This window comes from Myotis daubentonii, chromosome 1 (assembly GCF_963259705.1).
Source record: "Myotis daubentonii chromosome 1, mMyoDau2.1, whole genome shotgun sequence".
NCBI classification, from domain to species: Eukaryota; Metazoa; Chordata; class Mammalia; order Chiroptera; family Vespertilionidae; genus Myotis; species Myotis daubentonii.
Window position 1 is genome coordinate 131,141,582 of NC_081840.1, and position 25,016 is coordinate 131,166,597.

At 45.6% G+C, this 25,016-nt stretch overlaps 1 protein-coding gene across 1 annotated transcript in view; it reads right to left on the bottom strand.

Moving 5' to 3' along the window:
* The window catches only part of LOC132234758 (cyclin-Y-like protein 1), a 57,798-nt gene extending 33,092 nt beyond the window's left edge, over positions 1-24,706 (bottom strand). Inside the window, exons 1-2 of the mRNA XM_059696104.1 lie at positions 24,511-24,706; positions 599-731 (exon numbers count right to left, since the gene is read on the bottom strand). Coding sequence (XP_059552087.1) covers positions 599-731; positions 24,511-24,706 — 329 coding nt within the window. The remainder of the gene's footprint in view (positions 1-598; positions 732-24,510) is intronic.
* Between the last annotated feature and the right edge of the window lie 310 nt (positions 24,707-25,016).

A 25,016-nucleotide genomic window follows, 5' to 3' on the forward strand; every position in this document is an offset into this window, starting at 1 on the left:
GCCTCTAGTATATATATATATAAAACTAAATTTAATACATCTATGAAATTAAAACCTCAGTTGAACAAATATAACCCTCAAGGAAATTATCTTGAAAAGTTGTTCCTTTAGACTGCTTTGATGCATTTTTCCTGGAAGGAGAGTGCATTTCAATATAGAAATAGTGCAGGAAAAAAGAAAGTATGATGGGGGAAATCTGACACAATCCAATGAACTGTAATTGCAGATACACTCTGGTGCCAGTAGGGGGCAAGCTGTCCCTTCTTCCAAAAGCAGCTTTCAGGGTAGTACACATGGTTTTGGGCCTGTATCTCATGAAGAAATGCTTTATTCCAGAAACATTCAGTAAAACACACCTCTCCTTTCATGGTGTTCAACAATGTCTCAGGAACAGAAATGCCTCATGTAAAGGTAAACACTTTGGGGGGATTTTTTAATTGTTAAGTGGGTTTCCCTTCTTCCATTCACTCTAAGATTAAAATGGAAGTGGAAATCAATATATAATTGACACCAGTTTTTTAACCTGAGCAATGAAAAGGACAATCAAATGAAAGTACATATGGGCAGGATAAGGGGTCTGTCCCCTATCTGTACTCACCACTGCAAGGTGACTTTCAAATCAGGCTGAGAAATAGTGCTGTCTACAAATAGTGTAGCACAGGAGCTGTACTTTTCCCTAAGGTGACCAGGAGACACCTGAATGGGAAGGGGAACAGAAGAAAATATCACAGTAAGTTAAACCTATAAAAGTGTGTTTTTCCTTGGTTAAAATGTCAAACACTTAAGCATTACAATTGTTCTCATACTCTAGGAACTGCTTCAGTGCAATACCATGTGCAGCTCTACGGTAAACCCACTACATGCTCTCACTTCCAACGATGAGAATTGACGAAGGGGTCATAAAATGCTGCCCTTGACATACTACCTATAATCCAACTTGGCAAACACCTATGATAAATTCCCTTTATAACAATCTAAAATATTTAAAATAAGATTTTAGTGTTTTTTCCTTGAGAAATGAAAACTGCCAAGATTTCTATTTCTACTATTTATTTTCTACATTAAGACATACTGCCTTCTATAATATTGAAGCAAGAGCATTTTATTGAAGTACATAGCAGCCAATAATAAATGTTAGTTCAGGAGACAGTGTGACAAAATACATGTATCTGAGGCAGAGGTGTGTGTGTGTGCTGGGGCTGGCCTGCGGCTCACAAGTTAGGGACCAGAGTTCTCTCTGGGACTCAGTTTCCTTACCTTGAGAATTCAAAAGTATTGTTTTAAGATTCTCTCACATCCAAAAATAGATCAAACACCTCTGAGAATTTAACACTCTCCTCATGTTAAAATAAGACCATTATTACATTACTCAAAAGAGAACCTCAGATGATACGGTACATAACATGATATTACGAATTCTGCTAGAGGCCTGGTGCACAAATTTATGCACAGGTAGGGGTTGCTTGGCCTGGCCGCTGATCAGGGCTGATTGGGGCCGCCTTGCCTAGCCTTGATCCGGGCTGATCAGGGCCGACCAGCCAGGGGGAGGGACTATGGGAGGTTGGCCGGCCGTGGGAGGTTGGCTTTGGGAGCACACTTACCACCAGGGGCAGCTCCTGCATTGAGTGTCTGCTCCCTGGTGGTCTGTGGGCATCATAGCGACTGGTTGACTGGTTGTAATGGTCTCTTAGGCTTTTATATATATAAACTAGATCCAATACACGAATTCATGTACGAGTAGGGTCCCTCAATAAGGGCTGACTGGGGCTGTGGGAGGTTGGCAGGGGGACGGGCCATGAAAGGTTGGCCAGCCAGCCTGATCGGGGCCATTGGGGCCAGCTGACCAGGGGGAGGTGTCATTGGAGGTTGCAGTCAGGACCATTGGGGCCAGCTGGAGGGAGGAAACACGGGAAGTTGGTTGGCCGGCCTTGGGGAACAGCCATGGAAAGTTGGCTGGTCAGGGGGAGGTGCTGCAAAGGGTTGGCCAGTCGCCCAAGGGGAGGGGCTGTGGGAGGTTGCCAGGCCCAGGGGAGAGACTGCAGGAGATTGGCTATGCCATTGGGGCCATCAGGCTGGCTGGCCGGTGGGGGGAGGGTTTCTGGGAGGTTGGCTGTGGAAGCACACTGACCTCCAGGGGGCAGCTCCTGCATTGAATGTCTGCCCCCTGGTGGTCATAGCTACCGTTCGTTCGGTTGCTTAGGCTTTGATATATATAGATTCCCTGAGCTACAAGATACTTATCAGGACCCTGCCGCACTCAGATGCTCTCTCTGACTACAAGGCCTTTTTCTTCCACTTTTTCTCTGTAAGGTTAATCCCACTTCCCATCTACCTCCAGGACACCTCTGCCAGCAGCCACATGACACAACTGCTCCCTTTCTCTACTCTCACACACCTGAGTTACTACTTGTTACACGGTATCAACTGCTTCCAGGGCATCCCCCTCATAAAAAGTGAGCGTCTCTAGGGAAGACAGAACTTTCACACCTCTTATACCTCCAACCTGCTGAGCACAGAATCTGGGGCAAGTTAGGAGTGCGACAAGTGTTTGACCCATTATCTAAAATCAATTGCAACTGGAAGGCAAATCCTATTACAGATGCCAATTAGAATTTACCTGCAGTGGTGTCAGAGATATGACAATGACTTTTTGAGATATGCTAGAGAATAAATTATCTTTAAAACACTAGAAATATTCATGTCTTTTAGACGTATCCATTGATTTGTTAAGACCCCAACAATACAGCAATAATCAAATAGGAAAATGGCCCAAACGATGTTAGAAAAATCCTCTTAGAGTAAAACCAAAACCCAATTCTAGTCACTGTAAGTAGTTGAAATTAATAGTAGTATTCTTTAATATGACAGAATACCAACAATTTTAATTAGCTTCATTTTGTTAGTGGCAAAATGGCACCAGATGTTTGACTTTTGTCGTTGAGTTTGGCTGAGGAAGAATTTAGAGCCAAGAACTCAAATTATAAGAGGAAGTATATTTAGAAAGTCACAGAGGTAGAGCGGAGCCAGTGTTGCTGCGTGGGCTCAACACACAAGTTACAGAGGCAGAAGAAGGGCCCCTGGGACTTAGAAGAAAGAAAGGAAGAATATACACGCCCGGGAACAAGAGGGGGAAGGCATGGGCATGCTCCAGAGTGAGAGCACCTGAGAAGAGGGCGGGGAAAACTACAGGCATGCTCAAGGGAGAGAGAGCACAGGTGCTGGGTCCTTCATCTTAAGGGCTTTTACCTAAAGGCAGAAATTTTAGGGAGGGTCTTAGGGGACCTAAGCTGGGCCTGAAGCTGAAACCAACTGAGGCCTAGATATTACCTCTACTTTGACCCAAACTCTGACTCTGAGCTCAGCAGACCTGAGGCTTTGTTACTAAGATTGTTAGCATCGGGCCAGAACCTCTTTTGTCCTCAGGGCTTAATGCTAAGGGAGTCAGGATGCAAGGGCTTGCATGGAAGTTGTATGAGGCTATTCTCTGGGCCCCTTGTTTCTCTTTAAGGGTGTCCATATGCTGGGGGAGGAAAGGCCAGGGGACCAGCGGTATGAAAGTTCAGGGGCTGTAAACTGCATGGCCCATGATAGGCTAAGGGAGGAAAGGTCACCCTTGGGCGGGCCCACCCTACGGTGCTGGGTTCCCAGCTTTGCCCATTGCTAGGCACCAACAGCTCTCTCCTTTGGGGACATCCTTGGCCTGTCGTCCCTACTCTGTCCGTGTCTGCCTGACTGCCTACTGTGTCAGTTTGTCTGTGTTATTATAAACTAATTCAGATAAGCCTTCCTTCCTCACATTCCTATAAAATAGCTTTCATCATGCTGTCATACTTTCCCATCAGTGTCCCCCTCATATACACAAAAGACAGGAAAGGGACATTATCCGGTTGATATCTTTTAAAATACAGAGCATTTAAAAACTGCCAGTATCCAATAATCAGAAATATCTTTATATGATACTAGAGGCCAGATACACTAAATTCATGCAGGAGTGGGCCTTCCTTTCCCTGGCTGCCAGCACCAGCTTCCCTCTGGCACCCGAGACCCAGGCTTCCCTCGCAGCCCTGGCTTCATCTGGAAGGTTGGTTATCCGGAAGGATGTGGGGTCAAATTAGTATATTATACTTTTATTATTCTAGATAAAATATCATTTTGCCTGTTCCAGATGCTTCCCTTTAAAGCCACTTACTCCTCATTAACCAGAAGCTCCAGATGGCATAATTTGAAAGCAATCACTATTTGGAGGAATAAATTCTCCTTCAAGCTAGAAATATTTGAACTATCGCTAAAACTCTCATATGTTTCTTAAGCCATGCAGTTAACATATACTTTACTTTTCGGATCTCATCAGACAAATACAGCATAAAATATGAAAACTCATTCAAATACTTTTTTTCTAAATGGAAGGTTTACTACTACACAGGTGCAATATGGCATATAATACACCATAATAAAGTCAATTATGACCAGAAACCTATATAGAGGGGAGTAAAAAGAACAGGAGAAAATGCACCAAAATATAGACTAGTTAGTAAAACTTTGGGTGATATTTGCTCCCATTTCCTCTATTTAAATTTTTTTCCATTATAAATGTACATTGTATTCTATTTGAAAATAATGTTAAAACACTGAAAATTTTCAATCAGACATGGGCTCACAGGTCTATGGGGGTTCATTTAGTAAAACAACACTTTACAGTATAGTACTGTTAGGTCCAATCAAAGCAACACTGAGTACTTCCCCATCAGTCCAGGTCTACTCCCAATTTTTCAAAGTTTCCAGTACCAAGTATCTAGTACCCACTATGGTGGCAGCATTAAACCTCGTAGCAAATCCTGGATATACTGGCTGCCAGATGACTACGTTCCTCTCATCTTGCTTGAATATGTAAAACAATTGTTCTTTATGGTTAAAACTTCACCGTTGCTGGCTTACAACCTCAATAAACTCCACAGAAATACAGAGATAAAAATGCAAATACTAAAAAAGAATCAAAGAGCCTAAATGCTAATGACAAGGTAGTGTTTATAGGTATTTCAGTAGGTCACTAGAATACACGCGGCAAAAATCCTATTGTATCTTCACTCATTCAGAACAAATGGTAGAATAGATTGACTTTTACAATCTTTTCAAGAAAGGGAAGGGGTTCGTAGATTTACTTATTTATTATTATTATTGTTTTTATTGTCTAAAGTTTTATATGTCTACTTTTTCCCCAATTGACTCCCCCTGCCATTCCCACCTTTGGTGGGCAAGCCCCCACCGCCCCAGTGTCTGTGTCCATTGGTTATGCTAGTATGTATGCATACAAGTCCTTTGGTTTCTCTTCTTACTCCCTCCCCCGTTCCCTGCTGCCATTTGTCTCTGGATCTATTCTTGTTTATCAAATAATGTTCATCATTATATCATACATATGAGTGAGATCATGTGATATTTATCTTTCTCCGAATGGCTTATTTCACTTAGCATAATGCTCTCCAGTTCCATCCATGCTGTTGCAAATGGTAAAAGTTCCTTCTTTTTTATAGCAGCACTAGAGGCACGGTGCATGAAATTTGTGCACTGGGGGAGGTGTCCCTCAGCCCAGATGCAACCTCTCCAATCTGGAACCCTCAGGATGTCCGACTGCTCGTTTAAGCCCAATCCATACACCGGCAGTTGGACATCCCTCTCACAATCTGGGACTGCTGGCTCCTAACCACTCGCCTGCTTGCCTGCCTGATTGCCCCCACCTGCTTCTGACTGCTGGCCCGATCGCTCCCAACTGCCCTCCCTTGCTGACCCAATCACCCCCAACTGCCCTCCCCTGATGGGCTGATCTTGCCCTCAATGGCCCTCCCTTGCTGGCCTGGTTGCCTCCTACTGCTCTCCCCTGCCAGCCTGATCTCACCCTCAACTGCCCTCCCCTACTGGCCTGATTACCCCTAACTGCATCTGCATTGGCCCCCACCACCATGGCTTTGTCCAGAAGGAAGTTGGACGTCCAGAGGATGGTGGGTCAACCCAGTCTAATTAACATATTACCCTTTTATTAGTATAGATATATTATATAGGATAGGATCGCTTAAAGCGGGGAGGGAAGCCTTTTTCAGCAGGAGGAGATGCACTTGGCAGACAAAAATACATAATCACTATATCTTGATTGAGAGCCAGCACTATGCACTATACAGCCAAACTGGTCATTAAAAAATTGAACCGCTTTCTTACACCTTACACCAAACAACCTTTGCCCTAAAACCTCTCCTCAGCCCCCACATTAAGTTCTGCCTTCACAGTTCACCCAGATTAGGTTTTTTTTTTTCTTTTTCTTTTTCTTTTTTTTTTTTTTTTTAATTTTTAGTTAAGGTATTACAAATGTGTCCTCATCCCCCCCATTAACCCCCAGATTAGGTTTTGACTGATTGGTTTTGATGCCAGTCAGCATCAAAAGCTCTGCCTCCTAGGCAGCCATTGGCTCTAGATTATGTTCTGATTGGTCACTTTCAATGCCAGTCAGCGTCAAAAGCTCCACCTCCTAGTCAGCCTTTGGCTCCTCACAGTTCACCCAGATTTGATTGATTGGTCGGTTTCTATGCCAGTCAGGATCTCTGGGCCTATCTCAGGGCCTGATCAGAGAGGCATGGCTGATCAGCAGCCACCCCAGGCTTCTGGCAAGTAGGCTGAACTGCTGACCTCTCAGAGAGGGAGAGCTGTGGCTGCTGGTGAGGCCCAGAGAGAGAGAGGCAGGGCTGATCAGCAGATGCCATGGAGGCTGCGGATCAGACCCTGCTTCTCTCTCCGGGCCTCGCCAGCACCTGCAGAAGCTGATCAGCCCTGTCTCTCTCGTTTTCTGAGAGGGCAGCAGTTCAGCCCACTTGCCAGTCCCTGCTCTCCCGAGCCTGCTGCATGCGCAGTGTGCTAATTGGTCGTCCCTTCAGTTGCTTTGGACATTACGGACCCTGGCTCTTTATATATATAGACTAGGGGCCCGGTGCACGAAATTCATGCACTGGGTGTGTGTGTGGGGGGGGAGTGTCCCTCAGCCCAGCCTGCCCCCTCTCACATACTGGGAGCCCTCAGGCATTGACCCCCATCACCCTCCAATCGCAGGATCGACCCCTTGCCCAGGCCTGACGCCTCTGGCCTAGGCGTCCGGCCTGGGCAGCGGGGACCTGCAGCTGCAGCGGCCCCACGATCGTGGGCTTCGCTTTAGGCCCAGGCAAGGGACCCCTAGCTCCTGGGACTGCCAGCTTCAACCGTGCCCAGCTCCCATCGCTGGCTCCACCCCTACTTCCTGCTATCTCTGGCCAGGGTGGAAAAGGCGCCTGATTCTCCGATCATGGCTGGGGGGCCGCCTTTGCCCTGCCCCCCGCTCTTAGCTCCCCCCTGGGTTTCCGATCACTGTCAGTGGCAGGGGGCTTCTTCCTGCTTTCCCTTTCGCCTCCCTGCATTGTGCCTACATATGCAAATTAACCGCCATCTTCTTGGCAGTTAACTGCCAATCTTAGTTGGCAGTTAACTGCCAATCTTAGTTGGCAGTTAACTGCCAATCTTAGTTGGCAGTTAATTTGCATATAGCCCTGATTAGCCAATGAAAAGGGTAGCTCGTACGCCAATTACCATTTTTCTCTTTTATTAGTGTTGACTAGTAGCCCGGTGCAGAAAATTCATGCATGGGGGTGGGGGGAAAGGGGGCCCCTCAGTATGGCCTGCACCGTCTCCAATCCAGGACCCCTTGGGAAATGTCTGACTGCTTGTTTGTGCCCGCACTTTTAACAGATGACAGCTCCATTGTTGTTTCTTTCTTCTCATGCTTAAAACCATTGGAATTAGTAGGTATTCAAAGTGTGTATACATTTTGGGGGGACACTCTGTGTATCTCTAGTCAGCGGTGAAAGGAACCAACAGCAGATTTGGAACCCCCAGACAGGGAACCTTGCTCACTCCCTGCATGTCTCCCCGCTTCACTTTCCACCTTCACGGGCAGCGGGAGAATCAATGTTTTCTCTCATTAACTCGGAAACGCACATCCTGTCACCGGCTGCCCTGCAGGAGTGCGCTAGGACCCATGCGAGCGAGGCTCAGTCAGGGCAGCCTATGCTCATGGGTGCTGGCACCCAAAGTGCCCATTCCTCCTCTGCAGTCACCCTGACTCTCCCATCGTTTCACTGAGAGGACAGACCTCTTCGCCTCCTCTGGGTTCTTGATCTTGAATGCTGACCAAAGGCACCTCAGTGAGGGCCGCCCGAGCCCACCAGGTGTGTCTGTCTGCACCTGCTCCCACCTCAGCACCTGCATTAGCCCCAAGAGGTGATCTCATAGCTGCACTGGCCTCCATGGGAATAGGGCAACACAACCCCACCCTCCCACTTTCATCTCACAGGCACCCACCCTCAGAACCCAGAACACCCAGACACTCTCCAAAGGACTTGAGCATGTCGGAGGGGACGTGTGCACATCCTGTGGGTCTTAGGCATGCGGGGGTTGATGGAATGGCAGTAGAGGGGCGGGGGGAACTTGTGCGCGCCATGTTCCAGGACTGTTGCAGGCACGCAAGGGTGAAAATGCCCTGTGGGATGTTTGCATGCAAGTGGGGGAGGAGAGGACATGCACACCGGAGGCATATGGCTTTGCAGATATGCAAACCCCCATGGTGTGGCCAGGAGGACATCAGTCTGGCCCTCCACAGTGGCTGTCCCGGCGATCACACACCTTCTGGGCCAGGAGGTGGGACTTGTGCAGCCATTCCTTGGCACTTCAGCTTGACCCACAGGCTCTGGTTGGCACGCTCACGGCTGCCATCGCCACCATGTGGGGAGTACAGGTCGCCCTCCGCAGGCCCGCCTTCCCTGTCCAGAGGCTCTTCTTACGTGCTGCCCACAGGCACAGAGCGGCCTGAGTGGGGTGGGGTGCCCGCACATGCTGCTCACTGGCTCAGAGCGGCTGGGGTGTGGCGAAAGCCAGGTGTCCCGCCCCGCTGTGGCTGGCCGCTCCATGCCTCCACGCACTGCACACTGGCATGGAGCAGCCAAAGTCGGACACCTGCCCCCAGCCACTCGGTGCCTATGCACATGCACGCTGCCCACAGGCCTGCCATCTTTGTTGGGTTAATTTGCATACTCAACCTGGTGAGTGTAGCGGAGGGATGTTCCCAGGGTTTGCGAAAATCCTGGGCTCCCATGGGTGTGGCTTGGCGTGCCTCCTGGGGCTGGCAATGGTTCCAGGAGCCTGTGGCTGCGGCCACCATCGCCTCCTGGGGCACGTGACACCTGCGTATGCAAATTAACCGCCATCCTTGTTGGATACTTTGCATAGTCACTTGGATTGGCTTGTGGGCATGGCTTGTGGGTGTGGCTTGAGCATAGCAGAGGGACGGTTAATTTGCATGTTTCTTTCTTATTATATAGGATAATGAACTCACAGAAAGGGAAATGAAAACAAATACCATTTATCAGTGCACCAAAGAAATTAAGATAACTTTGAATAAATTTAACTAAAGATGTAAAAGACCTCTACTCCAAAAACTATAGGACATTGAAAAAAGAGATAGAGGAAGATCTAAACAAATGGATTTACATATTATGTTCATGGATTGGTAGAATCAACATCATTAAAATGTCCATATTACCCAAAGCAATCTACGGATTCAATGCAATCCCCATTAAAATACCAACTGAACATTTCAAAGATCTATAACAAACTTTTCAAAAATTTATCTGGAATAAAAAAAGACCCTGAATAACCACTGCAATGCTGAGAAAGGAGATCAAAGTTGGAGGGATCACAATACCAGATATCAAGCTATATTAGCAAGACATGGTTCTCACAACTGCCTGGTACTGGGACAAGAAAAGACATATAGACCAATGAACAGAACAGAGAACCCAGGGATCCTCAGATTGAAGTTCAATAGCAAAGTCTAGAAAAATTATCATGCCTAGGAGTGTAAGTGACAACTCAAACCTTACTATCAAGTACCTGTTGAAATCCTGCCTCCTGTCCCATCTTAACCTATCCTATATGATAAAAGCCTAGGTATTGTTGCGTGACATTGTCACAAGATGGCTGCCACAAGATGGTCACCACAAGATGGTTGGCAAGGGAGGGCAGTTGTAGGCGATTAGGCTGACAGGGTGTGCATTTGGGGGTGAACAGGCCAGCAGTAGAGGGCAGTTAGGGGTGATCAGGCCTGCAGGGGAGGGTGTTAGGGGTGACCAGGCCTGCAGGGGAGGACAACTGGAGCTCACCAGGCTTGTAGGGCAGTTGGGGGTGATTGGGCCAGCAAGGAAGGGCACTTGGGGGTGATCGGGCTATAAGGGGTGCAGTTAAGTATCAATCAGGTAGGCAGGGGAGTGGTTAGGGGGCAATCAGCCTGGAAGGTAGAAGTGGTTAGGGGCAACTAGGAAGGCAGGAAGGCAGGCGGTTAGGATCCAGCAGTCCTAGACTGTGAGAGGGATGTCCGACTGCCGGTTTAGGCCGGCAGTCAGACATCCCCCAAGGGGTCCAATATTGAAGAGGGTGCAGGCTGGGCTGGGGGACCACCCCACCCCTCCGTGCATGAATTTCAAGGACCGGGCATCTAGTTAAAAAATGAAATGGAACTTTACTGTTTTCTCTCTACTTTTTCACAAGTTTTGGATATTAAGAAATAATAATCACTTCTGAATCACTTAAAATTTCTAACACTTATATGCATTAATGTGAACTGCTCCATCTATGTGGCACAGAAATGGGAAAATTTGATGAAATGCAGTTTGAATAGAACTCTTAACCAAGGCTTTTGTAGAAAAGTGCAGTATGCTAACTATAAAAGTAACCAAAAATATTCTCTGAATTAATATTTTTAACTTCATTGAATTAAAACTTTAAACTTTGATTTACACTTTACTTTACAAGTTTGAGTTAGAACTTGTAAGTTTGAGATTTTTAAATTGACCACAATTCCATTTCCTTTCCCCTTCCTTTCAGAGATATGTCATTAGAATTAAAGGCATAAAAAAGCTACCCAAAGTATAAGAACAAAACAGAGGAAGCACACTTTGGTGTCTAAAGAGAGTGACTGGAATAAGGATAAGAAAGCCACTTTGTCTTACAGAACCCAAGGCAGGCTCAAAATGCAGACCCCACATTCTTGCAGTGTAGTCCTGTCAGTTAAAAGTTCCTACTCACGGGAGAACCAAGATGGCTGCATAGGTAAACGCCTGTATTTGCTGCCTCCCACAACTACATCAAAACTACTACTAAAAGACAAAATGGATATCATCCAGAACCATGGGAAGGCTGGCTGAGCGGAAGTCCAACGACTAGAGGGAAAGAGAAAAGCGCATCTAGACTGGTAGGAGATGCAGAGGTGTGGAAGAGCAGAGGTACGCAGGCATGCGAAATGGGCTGGCAACAGGGTACGCTGTTGTCTTTTTCAGTCGGGAGGGAGATACAAACTCCTGAATGCTCTGAAATCCAGTTCTCGGTGGGACTCTGGGGACCCAGACTCATATGGGGAGAAACTGGATTGTCTGGCATCAGGCCAGAACACGAGGGCGGCTTTCTCACAGAGGTGCTTGCAGCGATCATTGTTCCTGCACAGGGCCACGGGACACAGAGACCCAGGAACCTAACGGGGCAGGGCTGATGGGTAACCATTGCTGTTTGCACCGCCCTGTGATTCCCTGAGACCACACTCCACCCAATTTACAACCTCACCCAAGCTGTGCACAGAGGCTTTTCATATGAATGGCCTGGCCTTTTGCAACCTAATCTAACAAACTGCAACTGGGTCAAAGAACCCCAGAGCTTCCAAAAGAAGGCCTAAGGCTCCTTAGCAGCCCGCACTGCTTCACAGCTGCGCTTCATCTGGGCACCTCCAAACCCCAAACAAAGAGGAGGAATCTGCAGATCTCTCTGTAGCTCCTGCTGGGTGGCTTCAGGCAGTGGCTGACTTTGCACCTCCTTGGAGATCCAAGAGCCAGTGTACCCAGTGGTCAAAGTGAGACCACACCAGATTAGAACTCCTCAGATTCCTAAGAGACACACCCAGGGAGCAGAATCAGTGAGCATCAAAGACTCACTGAAACAAGTCCTGCCCCATAAGGGTGTCTCCAGCACAGCAGTTCTCCCATTGTAGGCCCAACTGGTCATCACAGCCGATTGGCCTGAAGGTCAGTTCCTTCCAGTGATACCAACAGCAGTCAAGGCTTAACTACAACAAGACTGTGCACAAAGCCCACAGAGGAGTGCACTAAGAGCGTCCACCTCAGGTGACTGGGGAGGCTGAGGCACTGGGCCCTACAGGACACCTAACACACAAAGCCACTCTATCAATACAGGGAAGCAGCCAAAATGCAAAGACAAAGAAACATGTCACAAACGAAATAAATGGAGGAGAGCAAACTACTGGATACAGAGTTCAAAACCACGGTTATAAGGTTACTCAAGAATCTTCTAGAAACCTCCAAGAAATTTAGTGAGACCCTTAAGGATATGAAACAGGACCAATCAGAAATTAAGCATACACTGACTGAAATAAAGAATATTATACAGGGATCCAACAGCACACTAGAGGATCCCAAGAATCAAGTCAAAGATTTGAAATATTGAAGAAGCTAAAAACACCCAACCTGAAAAGCACACTGCAAAAAGAATCCAAAAATATGAAGACAGTGTAAGGAGCCTCTGGGACAACTTCAGATGTACCAACATCTGAATTATGGGGGTGCCAGATGAAGAGAGAGAGCAAGATATTGAAAACCTATTTGAAGAAATAATGATAGAAAACTTCCCCTACCTGGTGAAAGAAATACACTTACAAGTTCAGGATGCTCAGAAAACCCCCATCAGCGGAATCCAAAGAGGACCACACCAAGACACATCATAATTAAAATGCCAAGGGCAAAAGACAAAGAGAGAATCTTAAAAGCAGCAAGGGAAAAGCAGTTAGTTACGTACAAGAGAATACCCATACTGTCAGAGGATTTCTCAACAAAAGATATGAAGATCAGAAGGGAGAGGCAAGAAATATTCAAAGTGATGAATAGCAAGAACCAGGACCAAGATTACTATACCCAGCAAATCTATCATTTAGCATTGAAGGTCAGATAAAGAGCTTCCCAGATCAGATAAGAAAAAGCTAAAGGAGTTCATCACCTCCAAACCAGTATTATACAAAACGCTGAAGGGTATTCTTTAAGAAGAGGAGGAAGAAGAAAAAGGTAAAGATAAAAATTATGAACAACCAAGTGGCAACAAATACATATCTATCAACAAGTTAATCTAAAAATAAAGTGAATAAAAAACAAAATGAATGGAATAAACTGGTGAATATAATAGAATCAGGGGCATAGAAAGGGAGTGGACTTACAATTCTTGGGGGGAAGGGGATCGGGTGGTGCAGGATGAGACTGGACAAAAATTGAACAGCTATGGATGAGGACAATGGGGGATAACGGCATGGGGTGGGGTGGGAACCAGGTAGAGGGGAGCTATGGGGGGAAAGAAGATGAACAACTGTAATAACCTGAATAATAAAGACCTATTTAAACAAAAAAAGAAATAATGAAATTCTGGAGTAAATATGAAAAAAAAATTATGCTCACACCTTGTGCTTCCAATCCTATATAATAAAGACGTACTATGCAAATTGACCCTCACACCCTCATGTCATCACAAGATGGCTGCCCCTCACATCATCATAAGATGGCCGCCCCACATTGTCACAAGATGGCTGCCGCAAGATGGCTACCCCCATGTCATCACAAGATGGCCACTCCCATGTTGTCACAAGATGGCCTGCAGGGAAGGCAGTTCAGGGTGAGATCAGGCTGGCAGGGGAGCAGTTAGGTGTCAATCAGGCTGGCAGGGAAGTGGTTGGGGGTGATTAGGCAGGCAGGCAGGCGAGTGGTTAGGAGCCAGCAGTCCTGGATTGTGATGAGGGGGATGTCCCTGATTGGAGAGGGTGCAGCTGGGCTGAGGGACAACCCATGCCCCCCACCCCCACCCTCCAGTGCACGAATTTTGTGTACTGGGCCTTTTGTTAGATATAAAAAGACAGCCGGGGACCACCACACATCTGAAGGAAGCCAACAAGAAAGATAGACCAAAGCAGAATGGTAATCACAAGTGTTGTAGAAGTTGTGGAGAAAAAGGAACCTTCATTCACTGCTGGTAGGAATATAAACTGTACATCCACTATGGAAAAGTGTATGGAATTACCTCAGAAAAACTAGAAGAGAATTACCATATGACCCGACAACCCCTCTTTTGGTTATCTACCAGAAAAATTGAAAAACAGTTATTCGCAAAGATGTATGTTCATTGTAGCATTATTCCTGATGGCCAAAACATGAAAATAAAGGGTCCTCAGTAAATGTTTGGATAAAGAAGATGTGGTGTGCGTGTGCGTGTGTGTGTGTGTGTGTGTGTGTGTGTGTGTGTGGCTACTACTCAGCCATAAGAAAGGAGGAAGTACTGCCATTTGTCACAACATGGGTGTTATATGCTAAATGAAGTCAGACAGAAAAAGCTAAGAAGCATATGATCTCACTCATATGTGGAATATAAAACTAAAACTCATAGACATAGACAACAGTAGGGTGGTTACCAGAGGGAAGGGGTGTGGGGGTAAGTAAAGGGTAAAGGGGACCAAATATATGGTGAGGGAAGATGATTTGACTTTAGGTGGTGGACACACAATGCAATGTAGCAATCATGTATCATAGACATGTACACTTGAAATCTAAATGAGGATTTTAACAAATGTCACCCCAATGAATTTAATTTAAAAAATCTGAACTCATAAAGAAAAAGCAAATTGAAAGCATTTACTAAAATCTACATGCTAAGAACATCACATTTATTAGTTATTACTTTCATAGGACAATTTAGAATCTGTGGTATCAGCAAATGAGTTGTCCTATCTATACTAATAAAAGGGAAATATGCTAATTAGACCAGACATCTTCCACACGCCTGTCCTGACAAAGCCAGGGACTTGGCTGGCCTATAAACTACCTCAGGACCCTTGCCTAGGCCATCCCAACCCCCAGCCGGGACCCCCCCACCCTGATTGGAGATGAGGTCAGCTTGCAAACCACCCAGGCCCCTCACCCAGGCCGGCTCTGCCCCCAGTGGGGACCCCAACCCAATTGGGGGTGTGGTTGGCCTGAAAACCACCCTCAGCACCTCGCCCAGGCCAGCCCCGCCCCCTAGCAGGGACCCCCACCCCAATTGGGGGCATGGTCAGCCTGCAAACTGCCCCAGACCCCTCACAGAGGCCAGGCCCACCCCCAGCGGAGACCCCAACCTGATCAGGGGGTGTGGCCAGCCTGCAAATCACTCCATGCCCATAACCCAGGCTGGTTCCACCCCCAACATGGACCCCCACCCTGACCAGAAGGTGTGGCCTGCCAGTATATCGCGCCAGACCCCTCACCCAGGCTGGCTCCACCCCCAGCAGGGACCCCTACCCCGATCAGGGGTGTGGCCTTCATGCAAACCACCCCAGACCCCCCACCCAGGCTGGATCTGCACCAGTGGGGACCACCCACCTTGATTGGGGGCGTGGCTTTCCTGCATACTCCAGGTGGCCCCTTACCCAGGCCAGCCCTGCCCCCAGCGGGGACCCCCACTCAGATTGGGGACAGGGCCAGCTTGCAAACCCCACAGCCCCTGCCCCAGTGGCCCTTCCACCCTGTAGGCTTCCCCCACCCTGATCCAGGACGCTTTTCAGGGCAGGCCTGCCGGCCTCCACCCATGTACTAGTCCTCTATCATATATGATAAAAGGACTATATGCAAATTGACCCAAACGGCAGAATGACCAGAATGACTGCTGGACCAGTCACTATGAGGTTCACTGACTACCTCTCATAGTCCCTTCCCCTAGCCATCACACACCGATCACCTGATGGTAAACGGGGTGGGTGGTAGTGGGCAGCAGGGCTGGCAGCGGGAAGCTGGGGAAGATGGCCCTGATCACAGGCCAGGCCTAGTGACTGTACCAGTCCATGAATTTCATGCGTCGGGCCTCCAGTATAAAATAAACCAATAGCATAAAAGGAAATCATTAATGTGAGCGATAAAATTCAGAAGCAAAAATAAATAAATAAATAAATCAGTCTTCCTTTGGCCAGTGATGTTCAGTAGTTAGAGCATTGTCCTTTGCACCAAAAGGTCTAGGGTTTGGTTCCTAGTCAAGGGCGAGTACCTGGGTTTTAGGTTCACTCCCTTCCCCTGGTGGGGGAGCATTTGAGAGGCAGTCAGTGGATGTATCTCTCACATAGATGTTTCTTTCTCTTTCTTTCTCTCTCTCTCTCTCTCTCTCTCTCTCTCTCTCTCTCTCTCCCCCCTCTCCCGCTTCCTACCTCCCATCCTTCTACTCTCTCTGAACAGCAAATTTTCTCTATATAAAAGCCTAACAACCGGAACAACTGGCCGACTGGCCGGTAGCTATGATGCCCACTAACCCAGAACTTGCAGCTGGGGCCCTGACAGCCTGGAATCTCGTTCACCCACACCCTAGACCCAGACAGGAGGGTGGAGTAAGCCTGATTCCTCATGGAATTGGCCGTGCCTTGCTTGCTGCTACCAATTAGGGGGGGCTGGCTGGCCAACTTCCCAAGGTCCCTCCCTCCTGCAGGCCACTCCCCCCCATTGGTCCCAATCACCGAGGGACCCTACCTGCGCACGACTTTGTGCACCAGGCCTCTAGTAAACAAACAAACAAGTAAGTAAATAAACTTCAGGAAAGCAAAACATTGTACTGGTAAAAGAATGAAATGCTATAAAAAATGACAGGATATAAGAGAACACTATCAATTAAAAACTAGATAAACAAAACAGAATTATAAAGTATTGGCGGCCCTAGCCAATTTGGTTCAGTGGATAGAGCACTGGCCAGCGGACTGAAGGGTCCCGGGCTTGATTCTGTTTAAGGGCACATGCCCAGGTTTCGGGCTCAATCCCCAGTAGGGGTCGTGCAGAAAGCAGCCGATCAATGATTACCTTTTATCATTGATGTTACTATTTCTCCATTCCTCTCTGAAATCAATAAAAATTTTTAAAAAAGGAGGTTGGTGAACAAAGTCAAGGAAATCTCCAGGAAGCAGAAAAAGACAAAATGGGAAATAGGAGGGGGAAATATTTAGAGATTTGTCCAGGAATACTGGTCTAAGAGTTCCAACGTCTGAGTAATGGGAATGTTAGGAAAAAGAAGGAATGAAGAACGTATGAAAGAAACAAAAATATCCCCTGAAAGTAGATAAGACCTGGAGTCTTGATGGCCACAATAAAATGCAAAGTGCATACCAAAACATACCATCAAATTTCACAATCCCAGGAATAGATAAGCCTCTAAACATTTCCAGAGAAGAAAGGGTGGAGGCAATTATTGAAGTTGCAAATATACAATGTATCATACATTACCAATATATTTAAGAGCAACACTATAATGAGAAAACAGTAGAAATGTCTTTAGAACGGCAAAAATTAATTTCAACCTAGAATTCTCTGCTTCATTAAGTAGGAGGCATTTCAGACAGGCTAGATCTTCAAACAATATCTGCCCATGTATCCTTTCCCACCAAAAAGTGCTTCAGTGAAACAAAGGAGAATCACAATGCAGAGGAAAACATAAACACGGGACAAAGATTTTCAACCAGTGTACCACTCAGCACACTGGTGTGCGGCAAGAATATTTACAAAATGCAATACCTGACTCCTTGGGCAGGGACACTGACCTTTTCCCTTACATTGTCAAATAACAAAATGACAAGAACCAACACCACAATAGATGCCAAAAGTGAATGAATCACAATTATACTTTTTTATTTTTAGATTGGTAAAACACATATTTTTTTGGTGTGTCACAGAATTTTAGCCATTAGTTTAGGCATGCCATGAGATGACAAAGGTTGAAAATTGCTGATCTAAGAAAACAGGGATCCAACACAAGAGAACAGTATGTGAGATCCCAGATGACTTTAAAGAAATATGCTTAAAAGCAGGCCCAGAGCAGGCCTTCAGAGAACAAGTGCATAGTAGAGGAGGGTAGCAAAAGGCTACGGAGATGGCTTCCAGGAAGAAATGGAACAAATGTGGTCAGTACATGGAAAATATTTTTGAGAGGCCTGTGACAAATGTCACAGCATGTTCGGAAAGAAAAATAGAAAAGAAGAAGTGAATACACTAAAAAAGTGAATTCCACAACATAAAAATGAAAACTTACTAGGTATTATGTTAATGAAGCATAAACGTAGAGTTTTTGTCCAACAGTCATCTTTCTCTGCCAAGTTACTAGATTGTTAGATATAAAGCAGTTATTTCTGAATTCAGAGAGACCAGCCTACTTGCTGCCTTTGGCTACAGGAGATCATGTTGATGAGGAAGAGGGGTTTGGATTATTCTGAAGAAGTGTAGCAGTGCTCAAATTTCAGTAATATAGGGGGTACCAAAAAGGAATACACATTTTTACAGATGATAACTCAATTTTCACTCCTTTTCAGGTTTAATTGATTCAAAATAATAGGTAAAGTCAGACTATGCTTTGAATAAAGAAAACTTATTCTAAACTCTGACTAGACTTTTTTTTAATGGGGAGATATAAAACCGGCAATAGGTGACAAATTGAGGGCACACAAATATCGACTAAAATAAATAATTCTTGACATTTTTGATTCCATTGCTTAGTTTTCTTAGCAGTGCCTGGACCAGAATGGTTACCAGTTTGAAAACAGGTATTCACAAAATTATTCACTTCTGTAGATTCTTTCAAATTTTATAAATTAACTATCCTATATAATAAAAGCCTAATGTGCAAAACGACCAAATGGTGGAATGACCGGTCGCTATGATGTGCCACTCGGCTGCTCCCACAGCGGGCCTATCCCCACAGGCCACACCACCCACCAGTGCATGAATCACATGCACAGGGCCCCTAGTAAGTTAATAAACACCAACATAATCATGCAGAGTGCGTATACATTTTTTGATCAAAAGAGTGAAGGGTATACAAGAAAAAGGCATAGCCAGAGAACTAGATGGCTCAACGGTAACAAATATTTGCATAGTCATGATAACAGAAACAATGATTCGGATTTACTAAAAACCATGATACATGTTGGGAGAACAGAAGGAGGGAAAAAAGACCACACTGGAGGGAGAAAGCTAAGCGTTCAGCTGCTAAAACAATAAGTCAATAGATAACACAAAAATTGCCTTAGCTATTATATTGTTGTTAATTTTGTTAAAAAGCAAAATTAAAAGTTAAGGCAAAAAATTAAGGCAGATCTTTATATCACAACCATGTTACTGACATTTAACTTAAAGGTCAGAACCCCTTAAAAAATGACCATTACTAAGCCAAAAACTTTCCTGAATACGTAAACTTGTTAACTAAGGTAACTGAAGTGATTAAGAAAATCTTCTAAAGCAGGTTCATGCTAATGATACTGGACTCATTATAGATTTTTTACAATTATGGCAGACAATTTTTAATTCAAATGATTAATTTCTTACATAACTTTTCAAGTATTTACTTACATGGTGGGAATAGTTGTTCTTCCTCTTTCCTCCCACTAAGAATAAAAAGAATTAACTGATCAATACTAATACAAATGCCATAGGAAAACAGAAGTTACTGATTACCTGAAAGGTTACTAATATACAAAACTAGAGGCCCAGGGAACAAATTCGTGCACAGGTGGAGTCTGGCTGGCCAGGCCCCAATCAGGATAGATGTGGGTGGGCCTGTTGAGAGGAGGAAATGGCAGAAGGTTGGCTGGCCAGCCTGCCCTGACCAGGGCCTGATCAGGGCCTGGCTGGCTGTGGGGAGGGGCCATGGGTGATTGGCCAGCAGGCCCTGCCCCCAATAGGGGTGGGGGAGGCTGATTGAGGGCGGGGCCAGCTGTGGGGAGGGGCTGGGTGTGTGGGGGGTCGGCGATCAGGGGCAGAGCTGGCTGTGGGGAGGGGCCACCGGATGATCAGGGTGGTGGGGGGTGATCAGGAGTGGGCCGGCTGGGGGTATGAGCTGCAGGAGGTTGGCTGGCCAGCCCTGCCCCCTATTGGGGCGGGGAGCAATCAGGGGCAGGGCCAGCCTGGGGGAGGGGCTGTGGGCCAATCTAAGTGGTGGGGGCCCAGCAGGGGTGGGGCCGGCCTGGGGGAGGGGCTGCAGGAGGTTGGCCCAGCCAGCCCCCCCACAATACGGTTACTTTGCTGACCACAGTGGGCATCAAAATGACTGGCCGGACCCCACCCATTACAGTGTTCTAGTCGCTGGCTTTTTCTATATATATAGATAAGACCAAATTTTATTCCATTTCTTTTATAACTTCCAACAAAATATAAAATTTAAAGCACCTGGCAAGATGGGTCCTATTAGCAGTATCTTAAAACTAAGTTTTACACTTTTGACCTAATGGATATTCTGTTTTAGGTACAAATAAAAGTCTCTCATGTCCAGAAGGAAAGGGCAAAGGGCAAAGCCAGGGGAGAAACTTAGCTAATAAAAAAGCTTATCTGTTGTGCCTCTGAGCCACTACTCGGTCGTAGTTTCCAATTCTACGTGGACACCCTCTGTACTTGAACCACCAGGATCTAACAGTTGAGGGCTCTAAGAACCAGTTTCTGGCCAGGCACCTGCAAGCATCCTGAACCACTTAGGTAACCACCTAGAATATCTTACTAAGAAATTAAATGCGTCTCTACTCAACTGCAAAGTAACCTATCCAATTTAAACTTTAAAATGATGCGGCTAACCTAAGTAAACAAGTGTACAACACACAAAATCATTTTGCTCTAATAAAGATCTGAAGAAAAATGAAAGCTCCAAAGAGGGTCTTGGGCTGAACTCTGTTTCCCACTCTGCCTCCTTTAACGTGGGAGGGGCATCATAGGCACACATTCCTTAGGACTGAGGAGAGGGGCATGGGATAGCACTTCCTTTACTCTCTCACCCTCTCTCTACAGGTGAGCAGCCCCTGGTTCTGGAAGAAACTGAGAAATGCAGCATTCCTAAGCAAAATGATCAGCTCCAGACAGTCATGCACACATGCCATGAAAACGCATGTTAGAACCCCCACTCTTTATTGAGCTGCATGGATTCAAATAAAATGGACCCTTCCCCGCCTGTACTTCAACTGTCACAATCAACGGAAAGACTCAATCCGTGTGCCTTTTTAAGCAAGTAAACGCGACTGAACATAACATTAAGGAAATACGCAGGCAAGCAGAAGCAGTAAAGTCCTACAGTAAAGTCAAACAGGACACAGGAAATTGACATAGTTGCACATGCTCCTGCTAGGCTTCTGGGGAACCCCATAGGGCTCTGTTCCTCTGATGTACCCTGACAGCATTGCATAGGGCGAGAGAGTTTGAATAGCTTCCAATTCTAATGTGAGACAGGATCCTTTGCTTGAGCACTACGTAAGATCACAAATTCAATCCTCATATGTAAACAACTGAAATGTTTTTTATTTGTTCAAACAAAAACCTGTGACCTAAATCCTATCTTGACTTACCAGTCATTTGACATTTCTTCAGGAAAATTGTGCCAGCCCCAGGATGGTCAGAAGGGATTAAACCTGAAGGAAGAAGAGAAAAAAGCATACAATTTTGTTGAGTAGAAAAATTCATAATTTAAAAATTAGCTACACATCAATTTATATCACTTACTGTTGGGACGACTTTTAAGTAATGGTAATCAGCCAATTTTAGTAAAAGCAACAATATAAAAATTCTACTGAGAAAATTCAAAATTGCAGAATCTTGCTATACATGTGCAGTAAAACCAGGCTATGTCTTAGACTTTTTTTTTAACGTGCACCTAAATAATCTATGGATTATTTATGTGTTTCCCCACTTCTACCTATCAATTAGAAATACAGTCACTCTCTTTCACCCTGATATTACAAGCACATTTCAGAAACAGTGTTAAGAAACAAATTAAACTGTGGCCAATTAGTGTCAGATACCTGCTAATATATCAAATATGCCCAAATCACATGAGCTGTATTTGGCAAATGTTCTTCACCGTTTGGCTAATTCTAACGCCATTCACAAAATGAACTTATTTAGTTAGCTGTGGCTTACTTGGGGCTATTCATTGTGGCATGTTTAAAAGGATAATATAAAAGTTCAATGCTTTAATCTCCGGGGAAACTTTCACGACAGTGACTTTTTATACTTTCATCAAAGTGATTTTTTTCAATCTTTATTGTTCAAAGTATTACAGATGTCCCCTATTTTCCACAATTGTCCCTGTCTAGCCCACCCCCAGGCCTTCACCACCCTACTGTCTGTGTCCATGGGTTATGCATATATGCACGCAAGTTCTTTGCTTGATCTAGTCCAGGGGTGGGCAAACTTTTTGACTCGAGGGCCACAATGGGTTCTTAAACTGGACCGGAGGGCCGGAACAAAAGCATGGATGGAGTGTTTGTGTGAACTAATATAAATTCAAATAAAAGGGTACGGTCTTTTTTTTTTTTTTTTTTAGTTTTATTCATTTCAAACGGGCCGAATCTGGCCCGCAGGCCATAGTTTGCCCACGGCTGATCTAGTCCCACCCACCCACCCACCCACTCCAGCCTTCCCTCTGAGATTCATCAGCTGTTTCATATTTCTATGTCTGTGGATCTATGTTGTTCATCAGTTTGTTGTTGTTGCTGTTTTAGACATAGATGGAGTGGTAATTGTTGCTTCTGAGTTGTATACAATAATTTCAAATGGAAATAATCAAGACTGGAGCAAGTTAAATAGGCTCGCTTTGTGGAGAGTTTATAACATACAGGCTGCATTCTAAGGAGCGCTGGATGCATCACCAAATTGAATTGGGCGCATCTATCCCCTGCATGTCAGCCTCTCCTGTTCAGCGGCTGGTCACACATCCGTTCACATCTCTAAGTCTCAGTTTCTTCATCAGCAATAGAAGAATATACACGGGACTTGTTTGCAGTTAGAAGGACCAAATGGGCTATACAGGGGAGTGAGCTGTAAATCTTAAAAGAAGTGTATAAAGGTCCTATTTTGGTCTCTCATCCAACACCACCCATCTACTACCTGGTTTATAAAATCACTCAGAGGCTTGCCTTACAGCACCAAACAGAGTGAACAGAAATTTTCAGAGGTTCTCACTTGTTTTGTGTTTAAGGTACAATTCATTAATTCACGTAATTTGCTCGTTTTCTCATACTATTTTAATATACTGAACAGGGAGTACTTTTCAGTTATAAAGACATAGCCAAGATCCAGGTGAACCCCTAGGCTTAATTATTCTAACTTTTAAAGGAGTGAAAAGCTCAACTAGAGTTTAAATAGAATAAGAGCTATGATGTGTTTTCTCTATGAAATAATCTCTGCCATTTAAATGAAAAAAAAAAAAAAGGGGTCAAAGAGGCTTTAACATCTTTGTAAATGTATGTTTCCTACTTCACAAATCACAGTCTTCATTAGCTATATTGTTACCCAGAATTATTTGAAACCAAGTACCATATTTCCTCTCTCCTCCCTCTCTCCTCCCACTTCTCCACTCCCCAAACCCCTCTTCAGGAATTTGGTCTTCAGAACTTTGACCTCAACATTCTTACAGTTAAACAGAAACCTACTGGCAGTAGGGGAGACGATGAAGACAAACATTCTTGTGCACAATTTTACATCTTAACTGCCTAGACTTATGTTACAAACTAAAGTCTACATATGTGTGTTCTCTTTAGAAACTTTTGACCAACACCTTGTGAACCACCCACGCTCCTTTAGAACAAGCAATGTGACAGGGAAGTCTGTTAGGTCACTGAAGTAAGACTGAGGAAATTTTGCGTCAGCCTGGACATATCAAAGTAACCAGAACTCCCTGGGTTCTCCTATAAGTAAAAAAACAAACAAGCAACTATTCTCTATAGGACTGGCAGTAACACTTCACATGATTCGAGAAATTTTGAGTTCCCTCTCCCACCATTTCCTTCTGTGTTCAAATTATAAGTTGGAAGGAATAAATAGCTTCTATCCAGGCAACTGAAAACAGCCAATGTAGTAACACTATATAGGTTCTATGTCGGTTATTGATTTTGAGTTTACATAACAACCCTTAAAATCTTTGCAGCGGAACTGTTCAGAGTATCAACTGTCTTAACAGATAGAAACAAGGGTATCACTGGGCCCTACCTGATTCCTTCACTAAGAACCAAAAGGCTAGGTAAGGACAGGGAGATGGGAGGGAACCTTGGAAGTCGGGATGTTAAAGTTTTCACTGAGAAAAAGGAGAGAATATACCCCAAATTCTTCCTGGATTCCCAGGAGACACTAAACAGAGCCACGAACAGGAAGGGCCAACTGGAGTGTCTCAGGGTGAGTGGGGATGGAAGAAAGAATTGGGTATTTGGGTACTGAACAGGGAAAGAAACTGGCCAGACATGACAGGGAAAAATAAAGGATCAGGATGCCAGAAAGAAGGCAAGGAGGAGTCTGAGGTGGTGCCCATCTAGGGGGTCCTGGGGTCAGCAGCGCCCAGAGGTGTGACTGAGATCAGCGAACCCCTGCCACTCCTTACCTTTGGGCCTTTGCAGGTCACTGAGGCGCAGCACAGGGTGGCATGTGCAGAACTGGAAACCCAAGTCCTCATGTGCCCTGGCAGCTTGAGTCACCTCACAGGCATCAGACTCAGGGTGTGGATTCACCCACTCCAAGCTCCGGCCCACCTTGGGGCTGGCATTGGGCTTCAGGCAGCAGCTGAGTTTGTTCCCCATGAGGAACCTCTACCCGCGCCGCTGTCACTGCCTTCACTCAACAGTCCCCCTAACCACCCCCCGCCCCACCCCCAAAAGGGCAAACCCAGGGGCCCCCGCCGCCCCCGCCCAGCTGTCAGCTGCTGCCGCCTCCACAGAGTTGACTAGTCTGTGAGGACAGCCAGCAGTCTCACGTATTTAAAAGGTGTGCTGATCAGGCAAGTGCTGAGAATCACAACCACTGCAAGAAGAGAGCGCAGCCGAAGCTCCACCGCCTGCCACAGCTGCTTCTCAACTGAAGGCAGGGCTCCTGGCCGGCCCCAGCCAACCA